The 20905-nt window shown below is 45.8% G+C and overlaps 1 protein-coding gene across 1 annotated transcript in view; it reads left to right on the plus strand.

Annotated features, from left to right (window-relative positions):
• Positions 1-13816, plus strand: part of LOC146337706 (urokinase plasminogen activator surface receptor-like) — a 19961-nt gene extending 6145 nt beyond the window's left edge. The window contains exons 3-8 of the mRNA XM_084816302.1: positions 669-840; positions 2158-2292; positions 4244-4384; positions 5888-6031; positions 10893-11042; positions 13302-13816. Of these exons, the coding sequence (XP_084672428.1) occupies positions 669-840; positions 2158-2292; positions 4244-4384; positions 5888-6031; positions 10893-11042; positions 13302-13519 (960 nt within the window). The 3' untranslated portion in view covers positions 13520-13816. The remainder of the gene's footprint in view (positions 1-668; positions 841-2157; positions 2293-4243; positions 4385-5887; positions 6032-10892; positions 11043-13301) is intronic.
• The last annotated feature ends 7089 nt before the right edge of the window (positions 13817-20905 follow it).

Genomic DNA, 20905 nt, shown 5'->3' on the forward strand with positions numbered 1-20905 from the left:
GCTGGTTCTGACTGAAACCCAGAATGGATTCACAACCCCACTATAATTTGACCCACCAGCCTCCACTGCCATCAAACAAAAGACACCTTCCAAGAGAAGACCGTCGTCTGCCAGTTCTCCAAATTAAAGGACTGTTCTCTGTAAAATAGGACACCTGGACACCCTACCAACTGGTGATCTGGGTACTGGATTTACGATGCCTATTCTGGGTTTTAGCTTTAGCTCCCTTAGGCACATAGACTGCAAAAATGAAATGTAATTGCTTCCTAAAAACTGAGATGAGGAGAAGGTGGGGCTGCCCCACAGGCAGGGTTGTAAAAACGTATTTGTCTTAGCTGAATTGGGAGTCAGGGCAGTGGATTGTTCTGGAGCCTGCTCAGTCTCTCTGTGATGGTATTTATTTATTATCATTTTATTTTATTTACTGCATTTATATCCTGCCTTTTTTCCTCCAAGTAACCCAAAGCAGCTTACACGATCCTCCTCTCCGTTTTATCCTCACAACAACAACCCTGTGAGGTAGGTTGGGCTGAGAGTCAGTGACTGTCCAGCACTCGAACCACTGCACAACGGTGAATCTCAGGAAAACTGAGCCAGTTCCTGCTAGGGGCTTTGCCACCAACACCATCTCCCTTTACACAAAAGCCCTTCCTGCATTCCCAATGCAGGTGATGCAAAATGGAAACCTCTTGCTGACATTGTCCATGTTTCTTTCTCCAGCCAACAGCCTGACATGCTGGAAGTGCTTGAACAGGGAAGGAAATTGCACGGACACCAATGTGGAAGTTTGCAGCCTTTATCAAGACTCTTGCGTCCTTGAGATCAAGCAGTTCGTTGGTTGTAAGTGTTGTTATTTCGTCAGCCACCTTAGGAATGTTGGGAGTACATTTGCAGTAGCTAGGTAGGGGTTCTCGCCTCTATGCACTTTCCTCCACTCTAGGAAAAGACAGCAGATGCTTAATCTGGGCGGCTGCCCCATCTCTCACCAGGATTTGTCATTGATGGGAAGCAGCATACCTCTGGGAACAAGCAATATGGGATGGCCCTCACATTAGCAACGTGAGATCTTGGCTTCTATCACCCGCATTCCAAGTTGGTGCTCCCTCCCCTTCTACGTACAGAACGGAGAGGAACAGCAGTGGAATCTTTCTTCAACACCGGGGAGGAGACGGCATCCTCACCCCACCTGAGAGCAGCGGGCTAACAAAGGGCAGGGCTGGCAACCGTTTTTCAGCTCGAGGGATGGATTCAGTTTTGGATAAGTTCTTGGAAGCCCCTTTCCAGGGGTGGGGTGGGGGCAAAGGCAAAGGGGAGAGTCCAAAGGGGCCCCAAATACCAACATATTTATTTATTTAATTGATTTATTATGTTTATAGCCTGTCTCCTCCTCCTTGTCCCTTGGTAGTGGGCCTCTGTGCATGTGAGATGAGTCAAAGGCCGATAGTGTGGCCTCAAGCACATTCCATACTGATGAGTGAAGTGTCTTATCAAGTTGTGCCTGGGAAGTGAAGCTATGTTTATGCCAAGCTGCAGGTCTCTGTGCTGGGCTGACCAAGCACTGTTATGCCGATGCTGGGAACGAATGCTAATTAACGCTTGCTGTTGTCATGCTGCCTCACTGCTGACATGTACGGTATAAAGCCCATTTTACCCCATGGCTCTGGATTCAGAGAAGCTGTCTGATCCAACCATTGGGTACGCCTGTGTGTCGATTGTACTCAGTAAAGTATCTCCTTGTAAGTAAACCTGGAACTGATTTATTGCTATCTTGGCACCTCTAAATTAACAGTTCGAAGCCTACTGCAGGGGCAATACAGTCATGGAAGTTTGCGGGTCCTTTTCATGATGTTGTCAACCTCCAAGGCACATCCAGGGGTATTTGGTTATTTCATGTTAAAAAGATCCGGAGAAAGGAGGCATCAAAAAATACTGGATTGTTATGCGATTAAAACAGCCGCTAGATGACGCTGTTTCATCGAGTTCTACGGAACCTTGAAAATTAAAATCTTCCCGTCTCAGCAATCACATGGTTACCGTCTGGGAGCCTGCTGTAAAAGTGGAAAGCCTCCACAGCGATCGGACTGTGGATTTTTTCTTTTATGTAAAGCTCTCATAAACTGGTAATAGGCCATTTCTGCTTGTTTCTTCCCTTTGTAGTGAGTGCAGACACAGTGAAACAGGGCTGTGGCACCTCGAACAGTTGCCGGCGCTTTCGTGCGGGGCATAGGGGATCATTATCCCAGAAAATGTATTGTTGCTCCACTGATCTCTGCAAACCTTTGGATTTTAATGGTATGCAATAACAGAATTTTAATGACTTAATTTTTAATAACTGAATTCTAATGGTACATAATAACAGAATGGCAACTGATGCATATTGGAACAACAGCCACAACCACAGTCTTGCATATGCTGATGAGGTCTGGTTCAGTTGTGAGTCTATGACTATTTAGCAGAGAGATGTTGTTAGAAATTACAAGTAGGACGTGCAACAAAATGTTGCAGTGTGGGGTGTTCCCGTTCAGGTTTCCAGCCAGCCATGCCTTCTTCTCGGATACTCCTCTGATCGCTGCAAACGGTATTACATATCATGGTATATAATAACAGAATGGCAATGGATGCATATAATGATGATGCTGATGATGATAATGATCAATGTACACGCTGATGAGGTCTGAATCAGTTGTGAGTGAATGACTACTTAGCAGAGAGATTTTGGGGTTGGAATACCTCCCTCCCTGAAAATGCCAATTCTGTGCTGTGGCAGTAGAGTAAAGCAAATCCAGGGTTAGAAATTACCAGAGAGACCTGCAACAAAATGTTGCAGTGTGTGCAGAGCGCTCCCATCCAGTCCAGTCCTGTCTCTCGTCTTAAGTGTGACCTGGATTAGCCCCACATGTGCATCGGGAAAGAATGGAGCTGCCATGTCAGCTATAATAACAGTAGTAATACTAGTACCAATAATAGCAGTAATAAATTTATTAGGATCTGTGCAACGACAAGCCTGTGCATAGTTACCTGGGACTGGGCGCAAGCTCCATTGAACTCCATGGTGCTTCCTTGTGAGTGACCCTGTTCTGATGCATGTTGGGGCAGGATGGCTAGGCTAACCACAGTGCATGGTAGTTAGCGCTAACCATGGCAAGAGATCCTGCCATATGTCCAGCTAGCCATGGCCCGCAGCATGGCTAGCCTAACCACTCTCTAACCACCCTCCCTCTTGCAGTCCTCCAACCGCTCCGTCATGCATCCCAGCAGCCTCAATGGCTCACATGGCCCTTACAGGAGCGGGGCTGCTGATGGCTGTTGGCAGCCTCTGTCTGTCTTCCTGCCTGCCTGCTTGCTTGCTTTCTTTCTTTCTTTCTTTCTTTCTTTCTTTCTTTCTTTCTTTCTTTCAATTCCATTACAGAAATAAGCAATAAATAAACACAAATAATGGGAAATTGTACAAAAATCACCATATCGCCAAAATGCACATTATCACTGTATAGAACTAAAATGCGCATTTGCGCACGTGCACAAATGTGCATTGCATTTTAGCAATATGGCGATTTTTGCACAATTTTCCGCCGTTTTTATTTATTTATTGCTTCTTTCTGTAAACAGAATCAGAAAGAAAGAAAAAAAAAATGGCCACCAGCAGCCATCAGCAGCCCTGCTCCTGTAATGGCCGTTTTTGGCCGCTCTTGCTGCAGAGCTCTATGGAAGCGCTCCGTTAACCAGAGGGCCTGTTCAGATGTCACTGCTCTGGCAGTTGAGGTCACTACTCATGTTGTGAAAACGTCCCAGAGCTGCACTCTTCCACATTCCTCCTCCCCTATAGCACTGCACAGAACAATAAGAAATTCTCTCATGCATGCAAGCCACTGTTAAAACAAACAGCAGCTGCACAAGAGCATTGAACTGGTAGCAGAGGGTGCCATTCGGATGGTCCACCTCCGGGATCAACATTTCTTGGAACTGGCCTTAGAGAAGAGATGCTAGGGTAGAGGAAGGTAGCTGAGGTGTTCTCTCTCCGCCCCCCGCCCCAGTCTCAAATTACCAGATACCTGACTTCAAAGGGCAGACAATGGGGAGACTAAGTATACTCTCCAAATGAAAAGCAAGTAGGCCAAACCCAGACACATTTTTGTTCTGTGATGGGGAGGTGTGCAAAATCAATGAGCACAGCCTCGCTAACAACTTGATTAGGGAACCTGATCCTCTCTTTCCCTTCCCCCACCGCCCCTGCCGTTTCAAACAGTCAGCAGAGATGGGTCAAAAAATGGTGTGAAGTGTCAGAGCTGCATCGGGAGCACAGCGGAATGTGGCCAGAATGCGCCTTCAGAGCCATGCTACGGGAGCATGGACCGTTGTGTACAGATTTCCCAGCGCTTCCTACCAGGTACTGCCCAGTGAGTATTAATGTGCTCAAGCGAGATAGCTCAGCAGGGCCTGTGACAAAATGCACAGTCCTGGGGGGAGGAGGGAAATGTAATAATTGCTTCAGCTGCTGCAGTCACTAGCCAACTGGCACCCATGACACTTGTGCAACCATAAGCTGCAGAACAGTTGCCATAGCAAATTATTTACTCTGTGATGGCGGTGGGAAATCACATTCCATTGTTTTCTGAATTGTCCTCCCTTGTTTTTAAAGACTTTATTTGTGGAGATTTTCTTGATGTTGCAGTAAAATAAAATCACAGAGCCGTCCTGTCCTGTTAAGGGCCACCATTCCTCCAATTAAACTAACTTTCTTTCTTTCTTTCTTTCTTTCTTTCTTTCTTTCTTTCTTTCTTTCTTTCTTTCTTTCTGGTTCTGCTGTTTTTATTTCTTCCTGTTCAGTGCAGCTGGAGCATCACTGCTGAGTTGTTTCTGTTTCCCAATTGATGGAGTAGGGAGTTAATTCCTGGTTTCCTTGGGGGGAGGGGGTTGGTTTTTTTTAACTTTCTTATATAGTGAAAAAGACCTATCTAGGTATAAAAGAAAGAAAGGAAAAAAGAATGCAAGGAAACCAGAATTAACCCTCTTCCTGAAGGAGGAACAGAAACTAATTAATAAGGGGCATTAAGGGACAATTCATCGCTAACCCCAAGTCATGCTGGACAGAATGTAATAAAATGGGCAGAACAAGCTAACAAGAACCTTTAATTAAAATTAGAAGAGACCTTATCTACACAGGATTTACTTTTTGTAAACATAGCTGGATCGTGGCCTTGGACTTTGCTGGATAATATAGGATTATATTTAGTGCTTTATGAAGATTATATTAAGTACTTTGTGAATTCGACTTTCAGCAAATTGCAGAAAAGCAATGCCTCAGCAGAGTTGAAGGGCTCTAGTGTGGAAGGAACTTTAATAGGGTTCTCATGGAACAGCAAAGTAACTACTCTGCAGTTAAGCATTTTCACACACACACAATCTGAAGAAGCACTAAAATGTATTTAATATTGTAATCAATGAAGTTAAAAATGGAGCAGAACATGAATAAGGTTGTCACAGAGAAGAATGCCAGGATCTCTTCTCGATCATTCCAGAGTGCAGGACATGGAATAACGGGCTCAAGTTACAGGAAGCCAGATTCCGGCTGAACATCAGGGAAAACTTCCTGACTGTTAGAGTGATACGACAATAGAACCAATTACCTAGGGAGGTGGTGGGCTCTCCCATACTGAAGGCATTCAAGATGAGGCTGGACAGCCATCTGTCAGGGATGATCTGACTTGGATTCCTGCACTGAGCAGGGGGTTGGACTCGATGGCCTTGTAGGCCCCTTCCAACCCTACTATTCTATGATTCTGTGAATTGGGGGAGGACTGCACACAACCTTTCTGGCTGTCCTTCTTAGAATAGAACATGAGAAAATGAGCCAGTTGATTGGATATCACCTCATGGTTACCTTCTCCAGGTGAAGAACTGGAACCCATCATAAAAGGATGTGGAAATAGATCTTTTAAGGATGCACTAGTGGCATATCAGATTGGCAAAGATTTCGCCTACTTTGATCAAAAAGTCTGTGGTCAGTCCAACTGCAACAACAGGAGCTTTACAGGTAATTACAATAATAGTGTTCTGCCAGATCTTGGCCAGAGTGTGGGATCCTCTCTTGGGGATCCCACTCCTTTGCCACAGAATAACCATTTATGACACAATCCATGGGGGATTTTCCCCAACCTAAGCCCCATTGCAGTGAACAGGCACTGCATCAGAGTAGCTGTGCCTATTCCTGTTCAAGGTGGCTTGCAAGAGGAAAGCAAAAACTAAACAGCACGATGCGTTAAATGGTAGTATAACACTGTCATGCAGTTAACCGCTCAAGTACAATACAGTATAGAACCCAGCCTAAACCCCTTCAGAAGAAGAAGGCCATCACTCCTGTGACTCAGTCTCAGTCTATGGCTGCAGCAGCATGGGGGCGGCTGGAGATGGGGGGGATATCCCTTATGAATGCTCTCTCACATGAACAAACTCCATGCATATAGAAAAATGCACAACCAGGGAGAAATGCTTCTGCCCAACCCTCTCCCTATTGTGCATGGATGTTTTATTTTTAAACAAACATTTCTTTTTCACATATTAAAAAAAGTTGGGGCTTTGAGTTCCAAAGTGGTACAGCCATTCTATTGCCTCAGGACTCTACCACTTCATTATCACCTTACTCTGCTGTGTGTCTTGTTGTGGTTGTTCAGTCGTTAAGTCGTGTACGACTCTTCGTGACCCCATGGACCATAGCACGCCAGGCCTACCTGTCCTCCGCTCTCTCCCGGAGTGTGCTCAAGTCCATATTCATTGCATCGGTGATGCTATCTAGCCATCTCATCCTCTGCTGTCCCCTTCTCCTTTTGTCTTCAGTCTTTCCCACCATCAGGGTCTTTTCCAGTGACTTTTCTCTTCGCATTAGGTGGCCAAAATATTTGAGGTCCAGTTTCAGTATCTGTCCTTCCAATGAGCACTCGGGGTTGATTTCCTTCAGGATTGACTGATTTGACCTCCTTGCAGTCTAGGGGACTCGTAAGAGTCTTCTCCAGCACCACAGTTTGAAAGCATCGATTCTTCGGCACTCAGCCTTCCTTATAGTCCAGCTCTCACAGCCACACATTACTACTGGGAAAACCATAGCTTTGATTAGACGGACCTTTGTCGGCAAGGTGATGTCTGTGCTTCTTACTATGCTGTCTCGGTTTGCCATAGCTTTCCTCCCAAGGAGCAAGCATCTTTTAATTTCATGGCTACAGTCACCGTCTGCGGTGATTTTGGAGCCCAAGAAAATAATATCTGTCACTGCTTCCATTTCTTCCCTTTCTATATGCCAGGAAGTGATGGGGCCAGATGCCATGATCTTAGTTTTCTTAATGTTGCGTTTCAAACCAGCTTTTGCACTCTCCACTTTCACCCTCAACAAGAGGCTCTTTAGATCCTCTTCGCTTTCTGCCATTAGGGTGGTATCGTCTGCGTATCTGAGGTTGTTGATAATTCTCCCGGCAATCTTAATTCCGACCTGTGATTCATCCAACTCGGCGTTTCTCATGATGTACTCTGCATATAAGTTAAATAAGCAGGGTGACAATATACAGCCTTGTCGTACTCCTTTCCCAATTTTGAACCAATCGGTTGTTCCATGTCTGGTTCTTACTGTTGCTCCTTGACCCTCGTACAGGTTTCTCAGGAGACAGGTAAGGTGGTCTGGTACTCCCATTACTTTAAGAATTTGCCAGAGTTTGTTGTGATCCACATAATCAAAGGCTTTAGTGTAGTCAATGAAGCAGAAATAGACGCTTTTCTGGAATTCTCTTGCTTTCTCCATGATCCAGCGAATGGTGGCGATTTGATCTCAATTTCCTCTGCCTCTTCGAAACCCAGCTTGTACTTCCGGTAATTCTTGGTTCACATACTGCTGAAGCCTAGCTTGTAGGATTTTGAGCATAACCTTGCTGGCATGTGAAATGAGCGCAATTGTGTGGTAGTGTGAACACTCTTTGGCGTTGCCCTTCTTTGGAATTGGAATGTAAACCGACCATTTCCAGTCTTGTGGCCACTGTTGAGTGTTCCAAATTTGTTGGCAGCTCAGCTGGAATACTGTCATCTCCGCTAGCTTTGTTGTTAGTAATGCTTCCTAAGGCCCACTTGACTTCAGTCTCTAGGATGTCCGGCTCAGGTTCAGTAAGCGCACTATCATGGCTATCAGGGACATTCAGATCTTTCCTGTATAGTTCTTCTGTGTATTCTTTCCACCTCTTCTTAATCTCATCTGCTTCTGTTAGGACCCTGCCTTCTTTGTCCTTTATCATGTCCATCTTTGCACAAAACGTTCCCTTGAGATCTCTGATTTTCTTGAAGAGATCTCTGGCCTTTCCCATTCTGTTGTTTTCCTCCATTTCTTTGCATTGTTCATTTAAGAAGGCCTTCTTGTCTCTCCTTGCTATTCTCTGGAAATCTGCATTCAGTTGGGTATATCTTCCCCTTTCTTCCTTGCTTTTCGCTTCCCCTCTTTCCTCAGCTACCTGTAAAGCCTCATCAGACAGCCACTTTGCTTTCTTGCATTTCTTTTTCTTTGGGATGGATTGAGTTGCTGCCTCCTGAACAATGTTACGGACCTCCATCCATAGTTCCTCAGGCACTCTGTCTATTAGGTCTAATCCCTTAAATCTATTCGTCACCTCCACTGTATATTCATAAGGGATATGATTGAGGTCATACCTGAATGGTTTAGTGGTTTTCCCTACGTTCTTCAATTTAAGCTGAAATTTTGCAATAAGAAGCTCATGATCTGAGCCACAGTCACCTCCAGGCCTTGTTTTTACTGACTGTATAGAGCTTCTCCATCTTTGGCTGCAAAGGACATAATCAATCTGATTTCGATATTGATCATCTGGTGATGTCCATATGTAGAGTCGCCTCTTGTGCTGTTGGAAAAGAGTGTTTGCTATGATCAGCGTGTTCTCTTGGCAAAACTCTATTAGCCTTTGTCCTGCTTCCTTTTGTACACCAAGGCCATGCTTGCCTGTTATCCGGGTTATTTCTTGACTTTCTACTTTAGCATTCCAATCCCCTATGATGAAAAGAACATCTTTTTTTGGTGTTAGTTCTAGAAGGTGTTGTAGGTCTTCATAGAACCGATCAACCTCTGCATCTTCGGCCTCAGTGGTTGGGGCATAGACTTGAATTACTGTGATGTGGAATGGTTTGCCTTGGATTCGTACTGAGATCATTCTATTATTTTTGAGATTGTACCCCAGTACTGCTTTTCCCACCCTTTTGTTGACTATGAGTGCTATTCCATTTCTTCTAAGGGATTCTTGCCCACAGTAGTAGATATAATGGTCACCTGAATTAAATTGGCCCATGCTTGTCCATTTTAGTTGGCTGATTCCCAAGATGTTGATGTTCAATCTTGCCATCTCATGTTTGACCACCTCCAGCTTACCTTGATTCATTGATCTTATGTTCCAGGTTCCTAAACAATATTGCTCTTTTCAGCATCAGATTTCCTTTTCACCACCAGACACATCCACAGCTGAGTGTCCTTTCGGCTTTGGCCCAGCCGCTTCACTCTTTCTGGCGCTACTTGGAAATACCCACTGCTCTTCCCCAGTAATATATTGGACACCTTCCGACCTGAGGGGCTCATCTTCCGGCATCATATCTTTTAGCCTTGTGATACGTTCCATGGGGTTTTCTTGGCAAGAATACTGGAGTGGGTTGCCATTTCCTTCTCCAGTGGACCACATTTTGTCAGAACTCTCTGCCATGACCTGTCCGTCTTGGGTGGTCCTGCACAGCATAGCTTATGGCTTCTCTGAGTTACGCAAGCCCCTTCGCCACAACAAGGCAGTGATCCATGAAGGGTGTGTGTCTTGTACCCTCCCTCAACCCTATATTCCTCCAGAGCCAGGAAACAACATTCCCACCCACTGCCTTTGTCTTTCACATCCTCATTCTTTCTTGAAGGAAATTGCCAAATGCCCTTCTGCACCTAGATTGGCCAAACCCCTCTTGCCCAGTTCATTCTCGCCACTCTCTCAGAGGGGCTCAAAAACTCATGCTCCACAGGCCGGTTAGCTTAAATTCAGTGAATGGGAGAAGCACCTAGTGCGCTGTTCTGAATGCCTGAAATAGCTCTATTGCGATTTTCTGAATGGGAAATACAGGCTCCAAATTGGCTAGATATTGTGAATGGGAAAGCAGCCTTACTGCAAATGGGGAAAAAGGGGATGGGGAAAAAGGGGGTGGGTGGCCCCTGTTCTTGACCAGGTCATTGCCAGGTCACAGAAATAGGCACGCCCAGGATTTAATGCAGGGGGACTGGGCACACTGCAGCGGAACTGCAGGGGAGCCGCATTTAAAGAAAAAGATTAAGTAAAAGGACTTTCCAAAAATATGCCTTTTCCAGAGGGAAGCTGCGGGGTTGCTGCGGATTGACAGCAATGTTGTCTGTCGTGAACAACCCTGAAGTGCTGTTGCTCTATGCTAAATTGGCCGTGTAGATTGGGCTTAGAATGAAGAATTTAATCTTCCTCTAAGATGGTCTCTTGTTGTCTGAGGGATCTAAAAATGTTGAGTTAAACAGGTAGCCTAGGTTAAATAGGGTTAAATAGGTAGCCTAGGGTTGCCTACATACTAATAACATATTTTGAGAGAAGCTCTGAACAGGGGCACATGCCACACACCACTGTGCTTCTGACTATTCGCTCGTCGACTATTTGCTACCCTTTTATTACTCCCCAAGTCAGTTGCCCGAGACAGCTGCCTCACTCTACCTCCCTCTTCCCCATGGGAGTTGCAATCCAACACATCTGGAAGGCGCCAGGTTGGGGGAGGCTCCTCTACCAAATGCCCCCTAGCTCCCATTTCCCCAGCCATAGCTGCAAGAAATAATAATCCCCGCTAGAGCGTCTTTCTTTTGCACACCGCAGACATGCCTTCCGGTCAGCGCAACGGATTGCGATGTTATACATGCCGGGATTCAGGGCATGGGGAGTGCGCCCGCGACAGACTGCAGCTTTTGAACTGCACGGGAGTCATGGATCGGTGTGTGCATGTTTATGCGCATGTCATAAACCAGGGTAAGTGGGGATTGGTGGTGGCTGAGGAGGATATGTGGTTTGGCCTGAGCGGATGTAAAAGATGGCAAAGCTCCTGCGTCTCAAAGAGTTGCACAGAAGTGGGGATTTGACTGCACCTGCTGCAATTCTCCCTTCCACATGTACATCAGCCCCCAAAGATATCCTGGGGCATACAACTGTGCTATTAGAGAACTGCTTGAGTGCCTTGTGAAATACATTATCTCAGCCTTTCCCAGCCTGGTGCCTTCTTGATATGTTGGACTACAACTCCCAATGGCCATGGTGGCTGGGAATGATGGGGGTTATCGTCCAACATGTCTGGAGGAGACAAGGTTGAAGACGTCTGCATGAGGTTATGAGATTGGTGGGTAGGATAGGAAAGGGTTAATGGAACTGAAGGCTGCCTTAATAGTCATGGGCAAAGTTACCACTGTACCTTTCTTTTGTTAGGGGAATTGGCTGATGGGTCTCAGTTCGGGGAGGCTGTGAGCCATTGTGGGGGAGCTTTCCTGCCCCCACTCCTTTGCTAGTGGGGATGTGTGGAAAAATAGACTGCCAATATTGCAGACTGAGAACAGACCAGAGAGCTGAGTTTTGGGTTTAGGAAGCATCTTAGGGGGTTGGCTGTTCTCCTTAGGGATCTCATGTGGGACCAGTGCATTTTGGCTGTCTGTTGGAGTGTTTAAGTGATGGGCTTCCACCTGTGCACAATCCATATATTTGTAAATAAACACAAATATTACAAAACACTGATAAGCCTCCAGTGACCTCCTCCCAAAGGGACCCGAACATGCTCCCTGCTCCCCCAGAATTCCTCACTGCTTAGAGAACTGGGATGAGCATAACTAGACTGGAGTGCTGGGCAGAAAACAACAGAATGACATTTAACAGGGATAGATGCCAAGCTTTGCACCTAGGAAAAAGAAACCAAATGCACAGTTACAAGATGGGGGATACTTGGCTCAACAACACTACAAGTGAGAAGGATCTTGGAACTGTTGAAGATCGCAAGCTGAATATGAGCCAACAATGTGATGTGGCTGCAAAAAAAGCAAATGCTATTTTGGGCTGCATTAATAGAAGCACAGCTTCCAAATCCTGGGAAGTACTAGTCCCCCTCTACTCAGAACTGGTTAGGCCTCATCTGGAGTACTCTGTCCAGTTCTGGGCACCACACTTTAAGAAGGATGCAGACAAACTGGAGAGGGTTCAGAGGAGGGCAATGAAGATGATCAGGGGACTGGAAACACAGCCCTATGAAGAGAGACTGAAAGAACTGGCATTTTCAGCCTTGAGAAGAGAAGACTGAGGGGAAATATGATAGTGCTCTTCAAGTACTTGAAAGGTTGTCACAGACAGGAAGGCCAGGATCTCTTCTCCATCATCCCAGAATGGAGGACATGGAATAATGGGGCTCAAGTTACAGGAAGCCAGATTCTGGCTGAACATCAGGAGGAACTTCCTGACTGTTAGAGCAATACAACATTGGGACCAATGACCTAGGGAGGTGGTGGGCTCTCCCACACTGGAGGGATTCAAGATGAAGCTGGACAGCCATCTGTCGGGGATGCTCTGACTTGGATTCCTGCATTGAGCAGGGGGGTGGACTCGATGGTCTTGTAGGCCCCTTCCAACCCTACTGTTCTATGATTAATTAAAGAATAAAAGGCTCCTATGAGTCTAGGTACTCCCCACACACAAAAAGGAGGGTGGGAGATGTGGCATCTTTGGATGATTCACTGCTCTGGCTGTGGTCGCTGCCAATCAGCCATTGTGAGGAGGAAGGAATCCTGCCGGTCCACTGATCACGTATGAAATCACTCCTGATGGAGAGATGCAGCAAAGTGACCTGCTCCCAGGGGAGTGTGACCATTGCATCTTTGTGTGAGTTGCCGTTCTAGGCTTCTGCCTCCTGCAGAAACCCTTGGAGTGGGGTACCTTTCAGGACAGAATTCAGGACACATTCTTATACATACTGAAAGTCCACCTTTTTGGATTCAAAATTGTGCCTTTAGTATCTGAAGTTTTTGAAAGCACTATATTAACTGGGATAGGAACTCTGATGTCTTCTTCATTCTGTCACCCTAATCTCAGTTAGGCTTCTGTGAAATATATAGATTTCACCAGTTCATTTTGTCTCAAAGGAAATTGCTTAGTTGTTGTGCCCCCCTGTGTCCCATATGTAGAATGCAATGCAGGTGTTTTTTTGTTTTTTTTTTAAGACTGTGCACAAACTTGTCTCTCTTTACCCTTTTCCAGAAAACAGAGAAGTGCCTATGACCATACAAAAGGGCTGTGCCACAGACAGCTTGTGCAACAGCTACCAAGGTCTAGGTTTCAATCTGATGAGGCCGGATTCCTATGCAAAGTGCTGCAAAACATCCCTCTGCAACAGAGCGGGGATTCCTTCTGGCCCAGAGATGCTGACAATGGTGACAGCTCTTGCCTTGTGGCTGGCATGGATAGCCTGGAAATAACTGAGGTTGGCCGGAAAAGCCCTCAGATAAAGTTCATGGCCATTCTACGAAGGCTGGTTTCACACATGAAGTTGAAACAGATTTTTGTCATTCCTTACATCTGCAATACAGATGCAACTCCTGCATCATCATCATATTTATATCCCGCCTTTTTCCCAATACTGGGACTCAAGGCGGCTTTACAACATTAAAACTTATACAATAAAAACCTATAAATAGAAATATAAATACAAGTGTACAAAAGTTAAAAATATAATTAAATCATCATTATTAACATTGTAAAAATATCAAAACATTAAAAGACAATAAGAAAAATAGCATCCATCCATCATATTTTCAGAGGTCCAGACTAGTTATCCCCAAAGGCCTACTGGAACAAAAAAAGTTTTTACATGCGTACGAAAGCATATCAAGGAGGGTGCCACTCTCGCCTCCCTGGGAAGGGAGTTCCAGAGCCTTGGGGCAGCCACTGAGAAGGCCCTCTCCCATGTTCCCACCAGGCGTGCCTGTGATGATGGCGGGATGGCGAGAAGGGCTTCCCCTGAAGATCTCAGGGCACGAGTAGGCTCATAGGGGAGAATACAGTCTTTCAGATAACCTGGACCCGAGCCGTATAGGGCTTTATAGGACATAACCAGCACTTTGAATTGTGCCCGGAAACAGACTGGGAGCCAGTGAAGCTGTTCTAACAAGGGAGTTGTATGCTCCTCGTAACCAGCCCCAGTCAGCAGTCTGGCAGCAGCTCTTTGAACCAGCTGAAGTTTCCGAACACTCTTCTGAGGCAGCCCCACGTAGAGCGCGTTGCAGTAATCCAAACGGGATGTAACTAAGGCATGCGTCACTGTGGCCAAGCCAGACGTCTCAAGGAACGGGTGCAGCTGGTGCACTAGCTTTAACTGTGCAAATGCACTCCTGGCCACCGCTGAAACCTGGGCATCCAGGCTCAGGGCTGAATCCAGAAGTACACCGAAGCTGTGAACCTGTGTCTTCAGAGGGAGTGTAACCTCATCCAGCACAAGCTGTATCCCTATTCTGAATCTAACTTTCGACTGACCAAGAGCACCTCTGTCTTGTCTGGATTAAGCTTCAATTTGTTTGCCCTCATCCAGTCCATTACTGCTGACCTGCTGCTGCATTGGCTACAATGGAAATTTGATTTTAAAATGTCTTTTTAAAAATTTTCTGTTTGCCGGAGCAGCATTCATATGTGCACACAAATACAGTGAGTAAGACTGAAAGGCTGTTTTTAAGTGTCATGTAACCCCCCCACCCTCAGCCCAATGTTTCTACAAGGCTCCTTCGTCCCTGGAGGGGGTGGTAAAAATTGCGCAGAATTGTGGGAAAACTTTTGAGAGCTCCAAACAAGACGTTACAAAATTTCGGAGGGGTGGTGGTGGCAGTGAGAGGAAAGAAGAAAAGGCTGACTTGATGCAAAAGTCATGAAGTCTGCATGGCCAGAGTCTTAAGATGGAGGAAGACTTGCAGACTTAAATGGATTAGACCAGCTGTGGATGACTTGTGATCCTCCAGATGTTTTGGCCTAGAACTCCCATAATCCCTTACCATTGGCTATGCTGACTAGGGACGATGGCAGTTGTAGCCCTCCAGAGGGTTTGCCTACAAGTTGCCCACCCATGGATTAGAGGCCACTAGGTGTCATGCAGATTTCAGGTCATAGCTAAAACTGTTGGGACAAACCAAGACATAATGACCGATATCCCCATTTTGGACAATATAAAACCTGAATAGCAACTGGTTGTAATAATTCAGACTTTTTCGATATGAATTAAATCCAGGAACTGGATTTATCAGAGAGACATTTTGAGTGCAGAATGGAGAACCAAACCCCAGTCTCAAATGTGGTCTGCCATTAATTCCCATAATCAGAGATGCTTCTCCCATCAGAGACCAGCTTTACCTCTGCATTGGACAACTCTGGCTGGCAGGTGGGCAGGTAGGTTTGGCACTTAGGCAGCCAGTTTCAATATTCTAGATCCAAGCTCATTTAAACAAAAAACAAAAAACAGCTTCCTTTTGGCTCTTGAGTTTTACGTGTCTTCCACATCAAGGTGTGGATTGAATTCATTTCAGATGGGTTGTGACAGATCATTTCACTAAAAAATAAGGGTGTGTGTGTGAGAGGGATTGAGAGAGAGAGAGAGAGAGAACACTGCAAAGAAATTTAGAATAGGGTGGTAGTAAACAGACTCTACTCACCTGAGGCTAAGCTGCTCCACCTTGGGAAGGCGGGGTGCGGGGTGGGGAGGAGTAAACACAGCAAGACAATGGACCACCCAAGTGACATCAGACAAAGGCGGGTACTGGGGCAGAAGTTGCTAGGAACAACTTCAACAACCTAATTGGAACTGGGTTTGGGAAGAGGGCAGGGGAAAATTTGCTACCCCAAAGCAATGGTAGGTGTCACAGAGAGAGCAGAAGCAACTCTTGTGTAATTATATGTAATTGAAGTGAATGTAATTCTCCTTGGGGGCCCTTTGGGATTGAAAGGCTGGATAAAAATAATCATGACCATCATGGTCATCATCAAATGTAAATTGGGAGGCAGATGACCATTTTTTCCTTAGAACTAAAGGCAGTTTGAAAGAGGGATCACTGCCGCTTCTGGTGCGTAGTTTTTGCCTCTGAGCAAACAGGTTTGGAGGGATTTTGTATTGCTCCAAAAATCTGCAGAACCTGTTTAGCCAGAAGTGACAGTGAGCCTAAATAATTATGTGCGTACACTATGGGAAATGAAACCTGCCTCAGACTGACTGACTCTGGCCTAACAAATTCTTTTTGCAAGTGTGTGTGTGTGTGTGTGTGTGTGTTTGTAAGTTAAGGCATGAAAGTCTGTATTTATCTGGCCTTTTCCACCCCTTCTAACATTTGGCAGTGGAAAACAGGTACCGCTTCTTTTATAGGACGTGAGCCAGCAAAGAGAAGGAGCAGCCCCCACAGCATTTTGTGCCAGGCCTCAACAATGAGCTTTGGGAATGTTAACTGCAAAATATATTTGTATACAACCACAAATGTACACCTCCCTTGGATGTTGTATATTTTTATACATCTATGGTCATTCAATATCTCCCCCTCCCCCCAATACCTGGACATGGTCAGATGGACAAGAACCAGGAAAATAACAAATTCCAGTTCCAAACATAAGAATATATGAAGCTGCCTTGTACTGAATCAGACTGTTGTCCCGTCTAGACCAGTACTGTGTCTGCTCTGACTGGTGGCAGTACGTCTCCTAGGTCTCTGGCAGAATTTTCTTCCTTCCCCTGCTACCTGGGACCTATTTGCTACCGGGCCAGGTTTAAGGCTTTAGGACTTACTTCTTGGGAGGAGAGCAATGACAAATCTTGATAAAATAGTTAAGAGCAGAAACATCACACTGACAACAAAGGTCCGCATAGTGAAAGCAAAGGTCTTCCCCGTAGTAACCTATGGCTGCGAGAGCTGGACCATAAGGAAGGCTGAGCGAAGGAAGATAGATGCTTTTGAACTGTAGTGCTGGAGGAAAATTCTGAGAGTGCCTTGGACTGCAAGAAGATCAAACCAGTCCATACTCCAGGAAATCAAGCCAGACTGCTCACTTGAGGGAAGGATATTAAAGGCAAAACTGAAGTACTTTGGCCACATAATGAGAAGATGGGATACCCTGGAGAAGATGCTGATGCTAGGGAAAGTGGAAGGCAAAAGGAAGAGGGGCCGACCAAGGGCAAGATGGATGGATGATATTCTGGAGGTGACGGACTCGACCTTGGGGGAGCTGGGGGTGGCGACAGCCAACAGGTAGCTCTGGCGTGGGCTGGTCCATGAAGTCACGAAGAGTTGGAAGCGACTGACCGAATAAACAACAACAAAACAAAGCCCTAAACAAGTTGGGACCCGGATACCTGAGAGAGTGTCTTCTCCCTTACCAACCGGTCACGGAGGTCATCAGAGGACATGCTCCTGGTGGTTCCACATGGACCTATGGCCTGACTAGAGTCCACCCAGAAAAGAACCTTCAGTGTGGCAGCCCCCTATCTTTGGAACTCCCTGCCCCTGGAGGTCAGGCAGGCACCAACATTGTGCTGTTTCTGGCGCCTCCTGAAAACAGCACCGTTCCAGGAGGCATTCCTTAACTGACTAGTCGCGGTTTTTATTGGTATTCTGTTTTTTTAAAATAGCATAATTTTAATCTGGTCTTTTAATCTTTTTATCCTTTTACTGTTTTATCTCTTGTGTTCACCACTCTGAAATCTGCTCTAGGTATGGAGAGGTATACAAATATTGTAAATAAATAAATAAATTTTAACTGGAGAGGCTATTGGTTTGTACCTGGGAGCTTCTGCATACAAAAAAGGCAGGTGGTGCTGAACTCTTTAATTCAGGGGTGTTGAAGCTCAGGCCTGTAGGCCAAATCTGGCCTGGCTGGGGTCCCAATCCAGCTCTCCAGATTCCCCAGATGGCCACACCCCCTCCCCCAGCCCCCCTCCCCCTAACTGCCTATCATTTGGTAGTTTTATGGCTTCTGTATAGTCCACAGTCTCCCCCTGCCCAATTCTGAAAGGCTGAACTGCCTCTCCTAAGGCTTAGCTACTGGCAGTAAGAGGTTGGCATTTTTGGTATTTTGGCTCTGCTGCTTTTTTCCTTCGGCTCCGCCCACCACTGGAATGTGGCCCACGAGAGCTTCTCTGAAATGGAATTTGGCCCTGGGACTGAAAGAGGTTCTGCATACTTGCTTTAAATACATTCAGCTGGCACCTAATCGCCAGTATTATGCACAGATCAACTGAACGTGACCAATAGTGAGAGAACAGGTAGTACACCCATGAAAGCCGTGCGGTTGGATGGTAAGCCCAAACAAGGTGGAGCTATGTGGCCGATGATGAGGGAAGCACAAAAATATGGTGTTGTGACAGCAATGTATTATGGTAACTGCTTGGCTATTATGTGACAAATTTTAGAAAACAACAGAAAGGAATGGATTATTAAAATGTGGATCTATGATGAAATGGCAAAATTGACAAATTATATAAGAGCCAGAAAGGGATGTCAGAAGTTAGCTTTGTTTATGAACAAACGGGAGCTGTATATACAATTATGTATGTAGAGTTCTCTGTTTCCAAGTTTGCAACACTCCTTCAGTTTAATATAATTAAGTTGTGAACTGGAATCATAAACCTTGGAACCTTGGAGACTTCGACTGAAGTTTTATGGCTTATGAGCTATAGACTGGCATTTCCTCTCTCTTTTTTTTTTGAGAGAGAGAGAGAGAGAGAGAGATGCATGCACACCTGTGTATATATTAAAAATATTTCAAAGATATCCAAAATACATATTAGAGCAATACCTTTATTAGGCCGACTAAAAAAAGTCACAACATAGAGCGTACGCTTTCAAGTTCACCAGAACTCTTCATCAGGCTAGAATGGTAAACAAAGCAAAAGGGGTGGGGTAGGTGGAAAAACCTGGCTGATGTTGAAGCCAAGGGGGTCTGCATTTAGTCTCAGAAATATTGTGTTGGGGCTGCCCATATCCTACACATCTGAGAAAATGGGCTTAATTCTCTTATTGTAGTCATCAGGAGGACTTCAAAGCTCTTAACCTTGGCTGCATTGTGTCCCCAGTTACTGTTGGAGCAAGTGGAGTTGGATGGATGATTGGCTATTCATATGCAGGGAATTCCTTCCTGGCAGGGCTGGTTTTCAGGTTTGAGGGGGCCTGGGCACAGTGTCCTTTGATGGATCCCCTAAGGGTTCCTTGGTCGTCATGGCAGAAGTGGCACTACAAATGCATCTGGGAGCTGCCATTTTAATTTTCCACAGTGCCCTGGAATGCCCAATGCTACTCTGAGGCATTGTGGGAAATTAAAAGGGAGGCTCAAAGATCCAGCTGGCTGATGCAAAGAGCCCGAGGCAGGTATAGGTGCTGGTTGGCCCTGCTGGAACTCCAGGGACGTAGCATCTGCCCGGTGTGGAAGCTGGGCCTGCCTCCGGGGCCTAAAAGCAGCATCAAAACAGGGAGTTTCATTGGGATCATTGCCTCCACATTAGGCAACTGGATCTGTGATTCTCCATTGTAATTCCCACAGTACTCCAAAGTGGCATTGGGAACTCCAAGGCATTGTGGGAAATTAAAATGGCAGCTTCCAGCCACCTTTGGAATGTTGCTGCTGCCATGACTACCAAGGTTAAACCAACTTTCCTGCGCACTGTAGTCCTGTTCCCAATTGCTCCCCCCACCCCACAGGTGTAATTGAGAAGGAAAAAACTAGACCTGTTAAAAATGCTGTCACAGATTTATCATCATGGCTAGTTTGGCCCTAAGGCTGTGGTGCAGAACATGTCTTACGTTCTTACATCCACTAGATCAGCTTTCCTGGAACTGTTGTCCTCTAGATGTGTTGGGCTACAACTCTTATCATCCCAACCAGCACAGCCATTGGGAGAGCACCAGGTTGGGGGCTGACCTAGATGCTGCTATAACTGCCTCTCGCACAGGGAGCCATTCCTAAGGGATTTCTCATCTAGTGCTAGGTAACCAGCAGTCTTCATGTTTCTCCCAGGGGTGAAACAGAGCCCAGGAGTCCCTTTGTGTCCAAATTCTGTGCCTTTGTGCTTCCAGTCAGGCTATAATTCAGAGGTATTGAACCCCCTTCAGCCCGAGGGACAGATTCTGTTTCAGTGGAATATGTTCAGGGGACATATTCCAGTGGTAGGTAGGGCCAAAGGAAAAAGGGGCAGAGCCCCAAATCCCAGCCTGTTTTCGCTTAAAGCTCTTCCTGCCTGTAACTGAGCCTCAGGAAAGGCAATTCAACCTTTTAGAGTGGGGAATAAACTGCATGAAAGCTGGGAAACCACCAAACAAAAGGTAATCAGGAGAAAAGAGGTGGGGTTAGAGAATGGGTGTGGCCCTCTGGGGAACCTCAGAGGGCCAGATCTGGCCCCCGGGTCTGAGGTTCTGCAACCTAGCTATGTACCTTTACAAGCAGTTTTACACACAAAATGCAATGTATACTGTTCCCAACATTCTGGTTGGGGGAAATTGGGTGGGGCACGGGGAAGGGGGCATGGCCATCTGGGGACCACTGGCGAGCTGGATTTGGCCCCCAGGCTTGAAGTTCTGCATCCCTGCTTTATCTGAATCATCACAACCTGCACTTTTTGCATATCATTTCCATTTGATCCCACTGTTTACATTTTTTCATCACCCATGCATGTATTTGTGTGTGTGTGTATAGTATGTGTGTATTGTATGTGTGTCTGTGTACACACATGCACATACCCCTCTCAGCTGAGGATAACACTTCATGCATCTCACGAAGTGGATTCTAGGCCTAAAGCTTCTGCCACAGTAAATGTGTTAATAAATGTGATACACAAGACCCTTTCTTTC

The sequence above is a fragment of the Heloderma suspectum genome, chromosome 10 (assembly GCF_057233095.1).
Source record: "Heloderma suspectum isolate Gila_16-S chromosome 10, 16-S_ref, whole genome shotgun sequence".
NCBI classification, from domain to species: Eukaryota; Metazoa; Chordata; class Lepidosauria; order Squamata; family Helodermatidae; genus Heloderma; species Heloderma suspectum.